The sequence below is a fragment of the Protomyctophum parallelum genome (genome assembly GCF_964188405.1).
Source record: "Protomyctophum parallelum genome assembly, chromosome: 18".
Taxonomy (NCBI): Eukaryota; Metazoa; Chordata; class Actinopteri; order Myctophiformes; family Myctophidae; genus Protomyctophum; species Protomyctophum parallelum.
The window spans coordinates 40546407-40563606 of record NC_139716.1 but is presented as its reverse complement, the minus strand read 5'-3'; the positions used below and the strand labels follow the sequence as shown (position 1 = coordinate 40563606).

Genomic DNA, 17200 nt, shown 5'->3' with positions numbered 1-17200 from the left:
GTATTCTGCAAATATCGCTATGGCTCTTACGTGAGATGTACAGACATGTATAATTTTTTTCCAAAGGAAACATAGCGCACATAAGAGTATTGCAGGCAAGGCAGAGGCATTGCTTAAAGCTTTTCCTTTTAAAGACTTCATAAAAACCAATGATATAAAATAGGCCCTCTGAGGTTATTCCCTAAAAACAAAACAAAACAAAATGTTCGGTTATGTAAATTTAAAAATAAAAAAAAATATCCGTAGACTTCAGACCCCAACCACCCCCCCCCCCCCCCGCCCCAACAGAAAAAGCTAAAAATATTCAAAAATGGAAGTGTTCCATCCAAAAACACTGGCGCTTCTTTATTTTCAGGGAGAAAAAGCTCGCCATGAGTATGTATTTTGGACCTCAAAAAAGGAAACAAAACAAAATTTAAAAATTTAAAAAAGGGCCAAGCTCAGAGGAAGAATAGAAACTATTTGGTAACAAAAGTGTACTATATGTTTAATACAAAAAAAGGTATGGAGAAAATGTACCTTTACTAAAGCTTATACAAGTTCCTTGGTCCATAAAAACTATGTTATCATCACGTCGTTATGCGTGTCCCTGGTGTTATCGTCACATCGTTATGCGTGTCCCTGGTGTTATCGTCACATCGTGTCCTCGCGCTCCGTCCCACAACAACACATCCAGACCCCTTTTCAGATACATACTACACAGATAGATCAACAGATTAAAATAAAATATATAAAAACAACAAAAACAAAATAAAAACACTCAAGGAAAAAATAAACTGAGAAAGGAGCGGGGGGGGGGGGGGGGGAGGAAAGCGCCAAAAATAGACTATTTTTTCTTTTAAACACAATTTTGTACACGGTGGATGTATTGTTGTTGTTGTGGTTTCCTTTCTCACAGCCAGGAAAAGGTTGCTGGTTGAATCAGTGGAACTTCTCATTCCACATCTCTCCAGAACCCAACAGGCATGTCCCTTTGGAAACCACAGGCGGGCGACGAGGAGGACTTTTTCTCTTATTTCCGTTTGGCTGACAACGTGTTCATCCTTCAGACGACGACGGGCCCCCACCCCTCCCGCCCTCCCTCCCTCCCCTCCCCCCCACTTTCCCAAATCCCCAATCCCGTCCGTCTGAAAGATTTCGCTTCAGCTTCTTTGAGTTCCAAAATGAATATGCAGCACTTTAGAGAGAGAGAGAGAGAGAGAGTGTGGGTTATTTCTTTTCCTTTCCCCCCCCCCCCCCCAAAAGTTTTTTTTTTTTTCCTTTCTTTTTTTTTCTTCTTTTTAACCACATGGTACTGTTTCACTCTCAAGGCATATTGTTGTCACATGTTTTGCTTTTGCCTCCTTTTATATGCGTTAGGACACCACAGCAGACACAGCGGTGGAGGACGATGACGTGACTCCGCCGGCGTTGGAAGAGGAGGAGGTGCTGTTGGGGCCGTAGCCGCCGCCGCCGCCGCCGCCGCCGCCCTCCTGGCTGTTGGCGGCGCCGCCGAGCAGGCTGCTGTTCCCGGCGCGCAGGATGGCGCCGGCCGCGTTGCAGTGCGGCCGGGGGCCCGGCTCCGGCGTGTAGGTGAACGTCAGCGTGGTGGAGTAGATGATGCCGTCGTTGCGCACCAGCGTGACCGGCACCTGGACCGGCTGCCGCACCCAGCGCCAGCCCTCGCGGAACGCCGAGATGTCGGGCACCACGCACAGCATGCTCTCCGCACACCTGGGAGGGGAATGTGCGGCAGAACGAGGCCATGTGAGAACCGTTAAAGCCATTTATTGGGACCGAGACCAGATTCTACAAAATGTTTTAAAAACCCTATGTTTCTATGTCTCAAACTGTTACATGTAAAGGAACCGCCAGAATGATATGCATGTGGCCCAGCGACCACCATCTGAAAATATGTTGTTCCCCATAAGCAAAGAATTTAGTTAAAAACGTGAAACGCGAAAGAATACATATTCAAAGATTTGCACACATTTTCACGATTAAAAAATGTTACAGGTGACAAAAATGCGTTCCAGTCCTTAATGGGTTAAGGGCTGCTGCGATTTGTGTAATTTGTGTAATTCACATTTAACCACTTAAACCCCACCGCTGACCGCAAAATTATGGAAAATAGCCGATCTACAAGCTCACAACGCGATGCATTGTAAGCTTGAAGACATTTGTGGTCATATTTTGCTAAATGTCTGCCTTTTTTTGCAGAATGCACCGTTTAGCTTTAGTTCAAGACAGACAGAGACGGAAGGCAGACATACATATGTACAGAATTACTTTATATAGACAGATTAATAGCTCTATGCTGATTGCACTGGACTGAGGTTAACACTGACAATTCTGGTAAAACTCGTTCAGTCCGTGTGGGCACAGGCACAGCACATGCACGTTATGTTAGTAGACAAAGCTACATAGGTGACATCTATATCAAAACATTTCAGTGACAGCTTTTCTTATGTGGTTTTTGAAAACCTCGCAGCGTTCCACTAGAGTGACTAGACATACTAGCCCATTCTGACCGGGCACCCATTTTGGTGTCAGCATCATGTTATGCTTTAGCTATTTAAAAAAAGCAGATCTACAAGCTCATATCGCGCCACCGAGTGGCGCGATACGAGCTTGTAGGTCTGCTATTTTTGAAAAATCGAAGAGCGACTGACATTTTTAGAATCTGATCTCAGGTCAGAAGGGGTTCATCAGACCAGTGTGTGTCCGGCGGAAGCCTCGTATGAATCTGATCTCAGGTCAGAATGGGATAGTATTCTCCACATGTTTAGCAAACAGTGGCCAGGAGCAGCTTTCATCTCTTTGACCACCTCTCAGACTTAATCCCGCTCGGGCTGAATTGATAAACACTGAACAACTCACCCATTTGTACAGTACATAATAAAAAAAGAAGACCTCAATACAGGCTCACTACTAGCCATCAGTGTTTTACAAGGAAGGACATCTGTAGATGAGCACTTAACCCTGTAAGCCCTGTATTATTAGTTGACTGGGGTCCCCCCCAGGAGTCTACTTGGTCCACTTGGTTTTCTATCCCTCTAGAGTAAATCTCTTTGTCGATCCACAAGCTCACAACACATTGCCCCAGAATAGCGACGCTAGGGTTCATGTGGTTAACTCAGCTCAATGGCAATTAAAACGGTTTTCATGTGTCAGGCTACTATTGAATTAGACTTGGTCTGTTCGACATGTAGCCTCAATCCAGTTACCATGAGTCATACCATGACACATTGTAGCAATGCTCTGGGCAGAAAACAGTTATTTTGGGAGATGACCGCTGTTTACCGATGAACATGGTTGGAGAGACGTGAGGCGACTCACTCAGTGCATGTGTAGATCATGCATCATTTCAGATTTTAGCTATACAGTATAGCAGCATAAGTCTCAGGATTTAACCCATTCTGACCGGGCACCCATTTTGGTGTTGGCATCATGTTATGCTTTAGCTATTGAAAAATAGCAGTTCTACAAGCTCATATCGCGCCACCGAGTGGCGCGATACGAGCTTGTAGGTCTGACTGACATTTTTAGAATCTGATCTCAGGTCAGAATGGGTTAATCAGACCAGTGTGTGTCCGGCGGAAACCTCGTATGAATCTGATCTCAGGTCAGAATGGGTTAGAATAGTGGTCATACAAGCTCACAGTGCGTCACTTAGTGGCGTGCTGTACATCTATGCGTCACTGCGCTATGAGCTTGTAGATGTGCTATTTTGTTTCTTTCTTTTAACATTTTTATCACACGATTTTGTAACCCATTTTTTCACCCAGTGTCAATTATATAATGTAATCCTGGGAGCTACACTTCCTCTGGGGGAGGTAGTTTCAGGCCTGGGCTACATGTCTCTGGATCTTTTGCAAAACGCACATTTCCTTGTGCGTTTGGGCCTTTCAGCCACACGTCACAAACGGCGTTTTCGGGCCACTCAAACTGAGGTTTTTGGAAACGGATAAATAAGTGGAGAATTTCGAAAATATCCGTTTCAGTGGAGCTGTGTAGTCAATGCGAAACGGAGCTTTTGAGAGACGATGTCACCGCTTATTAGCGTGAGAAATGCAGCTTGTGCCTGCATGGAAACTACACAGATATCTATCCATCATTGTTCATGTTTATATATCACTGTTAACAACTTTAAAACTTATCATATGTTGCATCAACTGCAGCGAGCAAAGGCTCTGCTCTGCTGCATCCAATAATAAATATATCAGCCTATATCACCCAGTGCGGACTGGTGATTTCATTTGCATTGGTGCCGAGTGAAAAGCACAAGTTGCACTTTTAATTCAAAGTGGTATATATATTCTGTGAAATGTGTATCGTCATTCCGTGTATCTACAAGCTCCAAGTGTTGCGTCCACAACTCACATGCAGCGCGTTGTGAGCTTGCAGATCGTCGGTGCCCCACTCGCCATGAATCCAAGCAGAGGTCCTCACAAGTATAGGTAAAACACTGGCAATGGCCCGTTGCGCAAAGATATTTTACGATATTCAGATAATCTTCAACCGATTGTTATAATTCGAAGTGGTATATATTCCGTGAAGTTTATATTTTCATTGGGTGTACAAGTCATGTTTTTAATATGCCTTTATCAAATGATATAGAGAGATAAGCCATGCAGCCCATTGACTGCATGACACTGTGCCTACATGCTGACGATGTGCGCGAGTGAACTTGTATTAGCCTACATTATAACGTGACATTTATTATACAGCTCGAAAATATAGCCACTCTACAAGCTCACAACTGGTTGTGGACACTTCTATAGGTCTGACTCTGCTATTCATTTCTGTGCCAAGTCGCCAGGTAAATGGTAAAGTGTTTATCATTTTTAACCCATTCTGACCTGAGATCAGATTCATACGAGGTTTCCGCCGGACACACACTGGTCTGACGAACCCATTCTGACCTGAGATCAGATTCTAAAAATGTCAGTCGTTCTTCGAATTTTTTCAAAAATAGCAGACCTACAAGCTCGTATCGCGCCACTCGGTGGCGCGATATGAGCTTGTAGATCTGCTATTTTTCAATAGCTAAAGCATAACATGATGCTAACACCAAAATGGGTGCCCGGTCAGAATGGGTTAAATTATATGGAGAGAAAAGTCGAGAGTTCGGTATCTGGAGATTTGCACATAGTGTGACATGCTGACAGACAATGAAAGAAACATATACTTACACTCACAATTTAGGTAGCTTTTAAAATGCGGTACTTATTCCTTCATTAAAAAATATGATTGCACCTCACCTCAAGTGTAAATATAAAATGAAATATAATATAGCCTACAATTGAAACCTGCTACTGCAGTGATTTTATCCTGTGTTCAATGCGTTTCTGCGTTTGTGTGTGGACATAGATATCTCTGTCGTATGGCCAGGGACTTTTTCTAAAACGGAGGGCGAAAATATCCGTTTTGCAAAAGATCCATGTACGTGTAGCCTGGGCCTTAGAGACCAGGATTACTGCATGTTTTTGTGAGGGTACCTACCCTAGGGGACACGGGGAGAACATGCAAACTCCACACAGTAGATCTGCTATTTTTGAAAAATCGTGAAAATATATATTATTTCAGAGAGAACGTTTTTTTTTTAGCTCAAATCTTTGCTTCTGGGGGTGTCCCTGGAACAACATATTTTCAGATGGGAGTCGGCAGCCAATTACATATATTTTTGTTAATTGGTTAAGAAACAAACTAAAAGGAGTCCTCACCTGTACATGGTCTCAGCCTCGACGTCACCGAACCAGACCCGCAGGTTTGGCGTGAAGTTCTGCCCCGTCAGCTCCAGCATGGCCACATCGCCGCCGCCGTTAAGCTACACACACACACACACACACACACACACACACACACGTGACCTCCATTACAGAACAGTAGTGGGCTCGGCTGAACTTCAAGGACCACTTCACCACTTTTCAACCTATCTTCATATAATAGGTCCTCTCTAATGATCATGATGAAATTTAAAAACAGATCTGCCTAACGATGATGTCACTGGTGGACGGGTTTCTTAACTGCCCACAGCCCTCCTATGAGACACAGACTGAGTAGAAAAGAATTGTGCCATTTTATCATGATTATCAGTGAGGTCCTATTATATAAAGATAGGTTGAAAAGTGGTCCTTTAATGCTTGACAGTGGATTGTTAAATAGATGCATTGTGCACAACTGCAGGTCTGTCGAGAACGTTTCACATGTTCAAGTATATTTTAGCCATAAGATAAATGTGTTCATATCAAGCACGATGGACCACACATACTTTGTAGCACTGCAACAAGAAGACACAACTGTACCTGTAAGCTCTCGACCACAGGCACGGGGGTGACGGGCGCGTGGACGGGACCCATGCCCTCGTAGAATGTGTACTCCGCCTTGTCCGTGCTGATGATTGTCCAGGAGGCTCCGTCGTTGATCATCTCCTTGTTTGGTTCCTTTGGGCATGGAGTGGCCTGGCCAATCGGGAAGGGGAACGACAAGACAACAACGTTACTCACTGAGGGCAGAGCTAATCCAATCAGTATGGTCATTTTGCTAAGTCAGAAAGATATTAACAGTTTCCGTGCTTTGAATGGATTACTCCAGGTTAATGTCGCTGCCATATCGGACATACGCGCCTTTTGTTTTATGTGTTTAATCCGCCGCAATGTAAAAAATAAATAGAAAATCCTTCCTCGCCGCGGAGAAAGAGAATAGATGCATCTGTTTGGATGATGAAACCGGAAATCGTCACATGCTGTGGGCTGCTAGGGCTTCTGGGAAATTGAGGCCAATGCAAACGAATGGGATTCAACGCCTCATGGAGGAGGCTCCTGTGCTGCGTCTTCCGGGTGTACCAAGATGGCGGGTGGTCCGGCCGTTCATAACAAACGGGGGAAGCTTTTTTCGCTCGATTTTCGCGGATTAAAAGCCCAAATAATTCAGCGTATGCTCTAAAGGTAATACAACAATCTCGGCAGTGAAGGGGGGTTGATTAAAAGTCTGGTAAATCGTTTTCCGCAGTCAAACTGTTAAGCATTCTGTTATACAGCCTTTTCAAACTCATGTTGACCGCCTTACACTCGTGCCCCCGATTGAACCTGAATAGCTGTCGCCTGACTAGCCAACCTGTCTTGTCTGGATGATGTTTGTGACCATGAACTGCTTTGTATATTGACTATATTGGAGTCGTTTTATTTGTATTATTTTATATATATATGTTTTTGAGTGGTGCAACGAGAATGAGTACCAGTAGGGGCGCTGTTGTGCCAGAAACAGAGACAGAGTGCTGCAGTTGCCTGCTAATGGGGGAAGTTGCACCACTCAGTTCACACGGGTGTGATTTATTTTATTTTGTTTTGTTTTGAATGTTCTTTGGTTGTCTTGATTTGGAATTTGTGTTTTGTTGTGTGTTTTAGTTTTTTGTATTTGTTACTCTGTTTGTATTTCTCAATTTACTTCTATATTTGTAAAAATTATATTGAAAAATGGCAGATCTACATAGTAGATCTACAAGCTCATTGACCCCGCAACCCTGGTGCGTGCAGCCTTTTTTTATTGTTTGTGTGTGAGTAAAGGAGAAGCACTCACTTGAAACTGGATGATCCTTTCTTGGGAAAGGCACAGGTACATGCGCTCCGTGTCTTTCAGGTAGAAGGCACACTTGTGGAGCTGGGACACGGGGTCGTCAGCGTCCAGCAGCGCCGTCTGCTTGTCCACCTTACGGATGATCTGACGGGAGAGAGAAACACGTCTATCACCGGTGGATGTGAGGAGGCGGAGCGCAATATAACCCATTCTGACCCGAGATCAGATTCATACGAGGTTTCCACTGACTGGACACACACTGGTCTGATTAACCCATTCTGACCTGAGATCAGATTCTAAAAATGTCAGTCATTCTTTGATTTTAAAAAAATAGCAGACCTACAAGCTCGTAGCGCGCCACTCGGTGGCGCGATATGAGCTTGTAGGTCTGCTATTTTTAAATAGCTAAAGCATAACATGATGCTGACACCAAAATGGGTTCCCGTTCAGAATGGGATAAATACGTACAACCACATATATCCCCCCCCACCCAGATACTCTCCCATGCGCATCCCTGCACACTAATTCATGCACACATTTTTTTATAATGTCATTTGTACATACTGTATGTATTCATTGTCAATAAATATGTCAGTCAAAAAAAAAAAAGCAAAGGAGCTTTATTTTATGTATTCTTTTAACAGTTTGACTGCGGAATTAATCAATCACAATGCCCCGTTGACTGCCTAGATTTCACTACTCTTTGAAGAACCACCGCGCCGACATCACCGTTCCTTTTCATGAAAATATGCTTTACAATGTTGTGTGATCCTTTGTCGTAGTGTTGAGAAATAATACAAAGTGACGAACAACAACACCATTGGAATGCATTGGGCCTCAATTTCCCAGAAGCCTTTGCATGCCAGTGCGACTGAATCTTTTGCGGTGACCGTCATCCGTACGCGTCACCTACCCCACTCGAATTAAACAATGAAAACTTAACTCGCGTAACTCGTCATTGGGAGGGAAAGTGTAAAAGGTGTCCAACTGTGGGACTTTTGAAATTGATCCCAGCAAGCCAAATGACGTCATGATGACGTTCTCCGGTGACGTTCAGGGTTTTCAGGACTAGGCCAGATCAGAGCCCATATGGGGATGATCTTTACGTCATCGCCAGTTGAAATAATGATGCTTATTCCGGGCCAGATCTGACTAATTATGATATGACTTAAGTTGATCTGCCCTCGATCGGACTCTCTCTGATGAATCCAGGGATGTCCGTCTTAGTGGGCAGAATTTCTGTCGGTTGAAATCAGGTGATGTTATGGGCCAGATGTGACTAGTCTTGGTTTGGCTTGGCCTGGCCCCAATAGAGAATTTGTCAGGGTCCTGACGTGAATGAACGTGTGTCTGAGAAAACAAAAACCTTGTGGATGATTGACAAGACCACAGACAGACTAAATGACATATGACTAAGAGTGTGTGTGTGTGTGTGTGTGTGCTTACCAGTCTAGGCAGGGCCATGCCAGTGACGGAGCAGACCAGTTTGACTGTCTGGCCGTAGTGGATGTAGCCGTCTCTCACAGTGAACTCTTCTCCTTCTGACTCCTCATCATCCACTGAACACACACGCACACACACGCACACACACGCACACACGCACACACGCACACACGCACACACGCACACACGCACACACACACACACACACACACACACACACACACACACACACACACACACACACGCACACGCACACGCACGACAAGCTGTTAGTGCTACAAGCCGTCACTGAAACACTTTGGACTGAAATATAACACTAGTCCCACTAATGAAATCAATATAAAAAAATGAAAGCGATCGCTCGTCTCTGAGATTACACCGTCTGTGTGACCTGATCGACTGCAAACTATCGCTTCAGTGCGTCGATCTTTTAGAATTATTACCATATTAAGGCCCGATAATTGGAAAAGTAAATAAAACATTTTTCAGGACCCGTTGGCAACGCACACTTAACGTAACCCACAAACCCTCGGTTATTCTAAAATACAATAAAACATATCAGTTAATTGAGACTGCGTCAACAGCTTTATTATTAATTTAACCCATTCTGACCGGGCACCCATTTTTGTGTCAGCATCACGTCATGCTTTAGCTATTTAAAAATAGCAGATCTACAAGCTCATATCGCGCCACCGAGTGGCGCGATACGAGCTTGTAGGTCTGCTATTTTAGAAAAATTGAAGAGCGACTGACATTTTTAGAATCTGATCTCAGGTCAGAATGGGTTAATCAGACCAGTGTGTGTCCAGTGGAAAACCTCGTATGAATCTGATCTCAGGTCAGAATGGGTTAATAAGCCGTGTCAAAAGCATGCAGGTGTTTACATGCATGCTGTTCATCTCACATGTTTGTGCATTCTTTTCTGCAATATAAGTCTCTCTCTGCATCCTTACCAGACTGAACCTCTATTATTTAATTTCCTAAATGAATTGAGCAAATGAACAACAAAGCATGTATAACGTGTACACACAGGGCTCGTAGCTACACAGAGATGCTGTTGTTTCGGGGGGTTTCCATGGCTCACAGACTTACACAGGTGGATGTAGAAGGCCCCCCATTGCTGGGAGCTGGCGTGAAAGTTGCCTCCTTCCACATGGAGGTAGCGCGTGCTGACCGTTTGAGAACGCAACCGGTTGAAGAGCGCCACTTTTGTTCCGGACGCGATACACACTGTGGAAGCACATGCGCGCACACACACACACACACACGCGTGCGCACACACACGCACACACACACACACACACACACACACACACACACACACACACACACAACACACAAGCAAGTTATGCAACAACCCAACAATGACCTGCAATCCAGAGGTACTGTAGTGTGTTGACAATGTGATAAGTGATGTGAAAACAGCCTGGAAGCAAATATTACCACATTGATCACCATGTACTCTGCATGTGCTGTGTACACAATCATACCAGCGCGTACCGGCTGCAGTGTAGACCACAGTGCCCTCTGGAGGCAGAATTTGTCATAACACGTTTCTAAAACTACAGTCAGGGGTGAAATCCTCAGTTAAAGGTGGTGTGATATATACTAAATGTTTTGGATTAAAAAGCACCGTTTCCCAAACCGTGGGTCGGGACCCGGGCAAACGTCTAATCTCTCTTTTGGGTCTCGACCTGAAATGCTTGGGAACAGCTGCTATAGAGAGTTTGTTTGGCAACAGGGATCTCAGCGCCCCACCAGCGCTTTAGTAAACACACATTTATTTTTCAAGCGCGTTGCCAAATTCATCCAATCAGGGGCTTCACTTTGATAGTGTTCCAACCTCGTTTGATCCCCTTTCGTGTCCCACCGATGTAAAATGTATATTCTGTTTGTGCTGGAGAGACTCAACTCAACTGTATTTATACAGCTAGCATATTTAACCCATTCTGACCTGAGATCAGATTCATACCAGGTTTCCACTGGACACACACTGGTCTGATTAAACCCATTCTGACCTGAGATCAGATTCTAAAAATGTCAGTCGCTCTTCGATTTTTCAGAAAATAGCAGACCTACAAGCTCGTATCGCGCCACTCGGTGGCGCGATATGAGCTTGTAGATCTGCTATTTTTAAATAGCTAAAGCATAACATGATGCTGACACCAAAATGGGTGCCCGGTCAGAATGGGTTAAAAATGACCAAGGTCGACCAAAGTGCTTTAAAAAAAAAGCATAAAAACTGAAAAAGAAGACAAAAGCTGTAAAAGACAAAAGACAGCTGCGGCAAATGCTCTGTCACCTCAGGATGTTTGGCTGGTTTTTGGTCAGAAGATGGAGCCGATTAGCTGAATTCAGGTTTCTGTACAAATTCCAAAATGTATGGAGGATAATCAACCAGGTTGTTGAGGCAGGGCACTATAAAAGCGGAGCGAGGCCAAGACCGGGGTGATGTGATCAGCACGAGAATTACAGTAATCAAGCCTTGAAGAAATTAATGTGTGAATTACGGGGGTCAGTTACTACAAGAGGGCCATCACATCTTTGAATAATAGATTTTTATATATACTTTTTTTAAATATTAATCACATGAACACTATAGCATCCCTATTCTGAAGGGACCATTTTCCCCTTTTGAAAAAATAGCAAACCAAATACAGAGCTAAAGATCTAATTTATTGAGTTTATAAATGGTTAAATGTCTGAAGATACTGTATATTAACATGAATCCAACAAATTAATATGAAACAAAACATGTGACCAAACATATATATAATATATTGAAGGCCCCTGCTCTATAGCAATAACTATATAGAAATTCTACTCTACAAAAATAAAGAAATCAATAAAATCAATTACAGGCTAGCACCTTATGGGTCCGATATGCCAACACAATACTGTTCAACTGCTGGCTTAGTTTACATAGCGAGTACTTTGTAGCAGACTGCGGTCAGGTTGCCCAAGCAAGGTCAAAGTAAACTTTATTATCGCAGAGAGAGGGTCAGCAGTAATTACAATCAACACACACACACACACACACACACACACACACACACACACACACACACACACACACACACACACACACACACACACACACACACACACACACACACACACACACACACACACACACACACACACACACACACACACACACACACACACACACACACACACACACACACACACACACACACACACACACACACACACACCTTTTGTTCCCCAATTTAGTCATTATGCCAATTATTCCTCCCCACACACACATTTGTGTGTCGTCAGTCACTGCTGTTGCATCCTATACTGACTCACCTGCCAGTGAGGAGCCCCCACCGGGAGGATGTAGAGCCTTGGTCCTACTCCTCCCGCCCAACGCTCCCTGCTGGCAGGTGCCTCCCCAGCCTGTAGGAATACGTGCAGTGACAAGTATCACCTTCCCGCACGGCTTCCCTCCCCCAAAACACGGGCCAATTGTATATTCGTGTAGAAGCTCCAGAAAACGGGGATGCACCATTGGCGGCTTCGAACCATAGAGTTATATATATATATAGAGAAGACACCCGAGTTCTCCTTCCATCCACTTGCATTGAGTTGCTCAAAAGCGCATGAGGCGGATTCACTCCTCCTTCCTGGTAGAGTGCATTCTGGGGTGGATTGGCCCCAAACACATGAACGCGCTGCCGTTGACTATCATTGTGCCGTTTGTGTGCGTTCACGTATGAAACATTCGTTCACGTGTCATGGCCCCAATCACATGAACGTGCGCAATGATAGTCAACGGAGCAGCGCTGGCTCGAGCTGCAATACCAAATCCGGCCACTATGTCCATTTCGCCTCAGGGTTTCCTCTGGGTGCCTTCTCTATAAATATATACTCTAAGCTTCGAACCCACAACCCCCCGTGGTGGAGGCGGGCAGGTACTTTTACCACTACACCAACCGGGCGCTATAGTGTCATTTAAAGCAGTGGTTCCCAAACCTTTTAGCCCACAGACCCTCCATCTGAAGAGACATGCCAGGGACCCCCATAAAGAGAAGGCTTTTTACGGCTCTAGCAGTGATTCTCATCCCGCTTAATTAGCCCTTCACTAAGTCCCTCCCAAACCCATCCTTGTCCAATAGGCACGTTAGCAGCGAAGAAAGCTTGACCTGCATAGCAACCGTTGCTAACCCATTCTGACAGGGCACCCGTTTTGGTGTCAGCATCATGTTATGCTTTAGCTATTTAAAAATAGCAGATCTACAAGCTCATATCGCGCCACCGAGTGGCGCGATACGAGCTTGTAGGTCTGCTATTTTTGAAAAATCGAAGAGCGACTGACATTTTTAGAATCTGATCTCAGGTCAGAATGGGTTCATCAGACCCAGTGTTTGTCCGGCGGAAACCTCGTATGAATCTGATCTCAGGTCAGAATGGGCTAAACTATTTGGATTGGCATTGGACAGTGGCTTTTTTGGGGTGGGATTTAGTGAAGGGCTGATTTCAAGGACGCCCAGTTTGACATGCATTAGGCTACGGACCAGCCATTGAATGGCATTTCTATCTCTGGGACCCCCAATTTATATTGTAAAATCAGTGGCGTGCACAGATAGACACTAGGCGGTGCTAGAGCACCTGCCCTTTGCCCTCTGGACAGCAATGTGCCCTTAACCCATTCTGACCTGAGATCAGATTCATACGAGGTTTCCGCCGGACACACACTGGTCTGATGAACCCATTCTGACCTGAGATCAGATTCTAAAAATGTCAGTCGCTCTTCGATTTTTCAAAAATAGCAGACCTACAAGCTCGTATCGCGCCACTCGGTGGCGCGATATGAGCTTGTAGATCTGCTATTTTTAAATAGCTAAAGCATAACATGATGCTGACACCAAAATGGGTGCCCGGTCAGAATGGGTTAAAAGTACACTGTACACTGTACAGTATGTCGACCATGGTGACATTGATCAATTCTTGATAAAAAAGCTTCTAATATTTATGCCCCAAAATCTATAAATCTTTTTCACTTGAGCACCTGCCCCTCTAAATGTCTGTGCACGCCACTGTGTAAAATCGATGTTAATTAAACTCTGAGTTACAGAACCATAAAGGTCCATTTGGTTCCAAACTATCATTTAGCTGGGGACCCCCTGGAACTCCCTCAAGGACAACTTGGGGGCCCCGGACCCCACTTTGGGAACCACTGATTTAAAGGGCCCAAAACAGCAGGGACAAATGACTTCTTCTTAATTAATTAATTAATTAATAATAACAATAAGTGAAAATTCACTTCAGCTTTACCCAGCTGAGTGCTTCTCAGGTGAGCACTCAATGGTACAGCGATTAATGTTCATAAGAGCTTTGATTTTTTTTAGGGCCGGGACTAATTGCGATTAATTTAGATTAATTAACTACAGAAAAATTAATCGCGATTAACTACAGATAAATGAATCGCACCTTTTTTTTCACCGCGGAACGTTTCTCACTGGGCGCTTTTCTATAGTACTGAAAACTGGAAATAATAAAAAGTCACCCCTTTTTTTGTTGCCTAGAACTGGAGGTCTGACAAAAAACAGTAACAATATGAAGTAAGTAGCTTTGTGATGTCACTGAGATGTACTTGTTACTGTTACTAATTTTTTTTCAGACCTCCAGTTCTAGGCAACACAGAATGGGGTGACTTTGTATTATTATTTCCCCAACGGGTATATTAATGACAGTAAAATGTTGAAAATTAGTGGTATCCTGTAGTCACTATTCATTGATTCACTGGGATACCAAAAAACATTAAAAAAAAGGTTTCTCGCTGTTCTCGGGTTGAATATTGATATGCGATTAAAATGCGATTAATCTAGATTAATTAATCGCAAAGCCTCTGATTAATTAGATTATTTTTTTAATCGAGTCCCAGCTCTATTTTTTTTACAAAAACTCTTGAGATGCCTCTGAAAACGGTGCTTTCTTGAGGATGCCGTTGGTGTTGGTGACTAGAGAACATGTGGGCCTGAGGTGCCTAACATGTGTATACCAAGAAATCTTATTAAACAATCAAGATGACACACAGAAATAGTGATTTCATCAAATGCTTCTGAAGTAAACAATTCATTATTTGTGTCTTAAGACATTTAGAAGAGCGGCTGTTATCATGGCACCATACATACAGTATATGCATTTCATGTGAATTTTGAAGCTGTGAATGATTAACATCAGCAGCTCCCAACCATTTTTTTGGATCAGGTCCCACTTGAAAATCTGACTAGTCCACCAGGTATGATGAGGTGTGCATTTTCAGAGCACGGTATTTTAATGATCAGTCAATTGTGTTCCGGCTTGGATCGATGGACCGTACAGTAGTTTTCTTTTAAGTTCCTATTGATCAATATAACAAGGATTTTTTTTTTTTAATATATATTTATTTTATTTTGTACTAATTCTTTAACATGTTACATTATCAATACAATCATAGTGTTTTTCCAATTTATTTGAAGGCCCACTTGCAATATCGGCACTGCCCACCAGTGTGCCACAGCCCACAGGTTGAGAACCACTGATTTACATACATTGGTGATGTTTTGAGTGTGTGTGTGTGTGTGTGTGTGTGTGTGTGTGTGTGTGTGTGTGTGTGTGTGTGCGTGTGCGTGTGCGTGCATGCATGTTCAGGCATTATCATCGTTCAACATGCTCCGTGTTTCGACTCACAGTCTGCGTTCTTGAGGGACTGCTTCTTTTTGGAGGGCTTGGAGATGACTTTGATCCTCTTACTGAGGAAGACGCCAATCTCTGCGCTGTTGCCGTAGAACATCTTGACGGACAGCATGAAGTGCTTTCGCTTGTCGGAGTCGGATATGTACAAGGTCTTGGCTGTGCAATAGTTCTGGCAGGGCCGCGGAAAGAGGAGGAGGAGGAGGAGGAGGGAACGACGGGAGAGAGAGGTGGGTAGAGGGAGAGATGTGGAAAAGAGAGGGAGCGTTCGTTAAGGCAGTGCTTCTCAAACGTTTTCATGTCAAGGACCCCTAAATAACCCATTCTGACCTGAGATCAGATTCATACCAGGTTTCCGCCGGACACACACTGGTCTGATTAACCCATTCTGACCTGAGATCAGATTCTAAAAAATGTCAGTCGTTCTTCGATTTTTTTCAAAAATAGCAGACCTACAAGCTCGTAGCGCGCCACTCGGTGGCGCGCTATTTGGCCACAGACCACCCATTTGAAAAACAATTGAGCCAGGGAACCCCATACGACATTTGTGTTGTTAAAAATTGCTTCAAACATATTCCAAAATATTCCAAAACTTTTTGATTTTTTTTGGAAAATTAGATCTAGAAGCTTAACGAGCCCCTAACATCGATGGTCCGTTCAATCACCTCAATCCTGAGAAGAACGCACCAACGATCGCACTTATAAAGGAAGTGGACAGAGGGGAAACATTTCATTGACGGACCACAGCGGAAGAGAGCGTCGGGGAAGCTACTATATGGTAGATATATAAGAGACGCCATTCTGAATCAATTAAAAAAAAAAGACATCCAAGGCATTCAGCAGGGTGCGCCATTGGGAAATAGGACGTCAAAGACAATTTCGGCAGGGAATGAGTCAATATAGATGAGCAAATTTTTAAATAGCCCATGTATAAGGTTGACATGATTACAGAGATTTTGATGCTAGAATATAAACTAATTTAGCTGGGGACCCCTGGAACGCTGTCAAGGACCATTAGGGGGTCCCCAGACCCCACTTTGAAAACCGCTGGCATTAAGGAGCCTTAGGGGAACTGTCAGGCAGCTGTTGGAGATTTAACCCATTCTGACCGGGCACCCATTTTGGTGTTGGCATCATGTTATGCTTTAGCTATTGAAAAATAGCAGATCTACAAGCTCATATCGCGCCACCGAGTGGCGCGATACGAGCTTGTAGGTCTGCTATTTTTGAAAAATCGAAGACACTTTTAGAATCTGATCTCAGGTCAGAATGGGTTAATAATGAAACTGTCAGGATGTAATAGACATTTTTAGAATCTGATCTCAGGTCAGAATGGGTTAAGGTCTAAAATCGGGGATTGAACCTGATTGAACCTGATTAACTGTCGCCTGACTTGCCAACCTGTCTTGCCTGGATGATGTTTGTGAACGAGATCTGCTTTGTATATTGACTAAATTGGAGTGCCTTTTCTATCTCATGTTGACCGCCTTACACTTGTGCCCCCGATTGAACCTGT

The 17200-nt window shown here is 43.8% G+C and overlaps 1 protein-coding gene across 2 annotated transcripts in view; it reads right to left on the bottom strand.

Annotated features, from left to right (window-relative positions):
- Nucleotides 1-1170: 1170 nt before the first annotated feature.
- rbpjb (recombination signal binding protein for immunoglobulin kappa J region b) overlaps nucleotides 1171-17200 on the bottom strand; it is a 77253-nt gene continuing 61223 nt past the window's right edge. The window contains exons 5-12 of one of the 2 annotated variants that reach the window (XM_083788698.1): nucleotides 15682-15856; nucleotides 12316-12405; nucleotides 10093-10230; nucleotides 9004-9116; nucleotides 7561-7701; nucleotides 6288-6443; nucleotides 5706-5809; nucleotides 1171-1713 (exon numbers count right to left, since the gene is read on the bottom strand). In XM_083788698.1, the coding sequence (XP_083644824.1) occupies nucleotides 1356-1713; nucleotides 5706-5809; nucleotides 6288-6443; nucleotides 7561-7701; nucleotides 9004-9116; nucleotides 10093-10230; nucleotides 12316-12405; nucleotides 15682-15856 (1275 nt within the window). In that variant the 3' untranslated portion in view covers nucleotides 1171-1355. The remainder of the gene's footprint in view (nucleotides 1714-5705; nucleotides 5810-6287; nucleotides 6444-7560; nucleotides 7702-9003; nucleotides 9117-10092; nucleotides 10231-12315; nucleotides 12406-15681; nucleotides 15857-17200) is intronic. The other variant, XM_083788699.1, reaches the window with a different exon arrangement.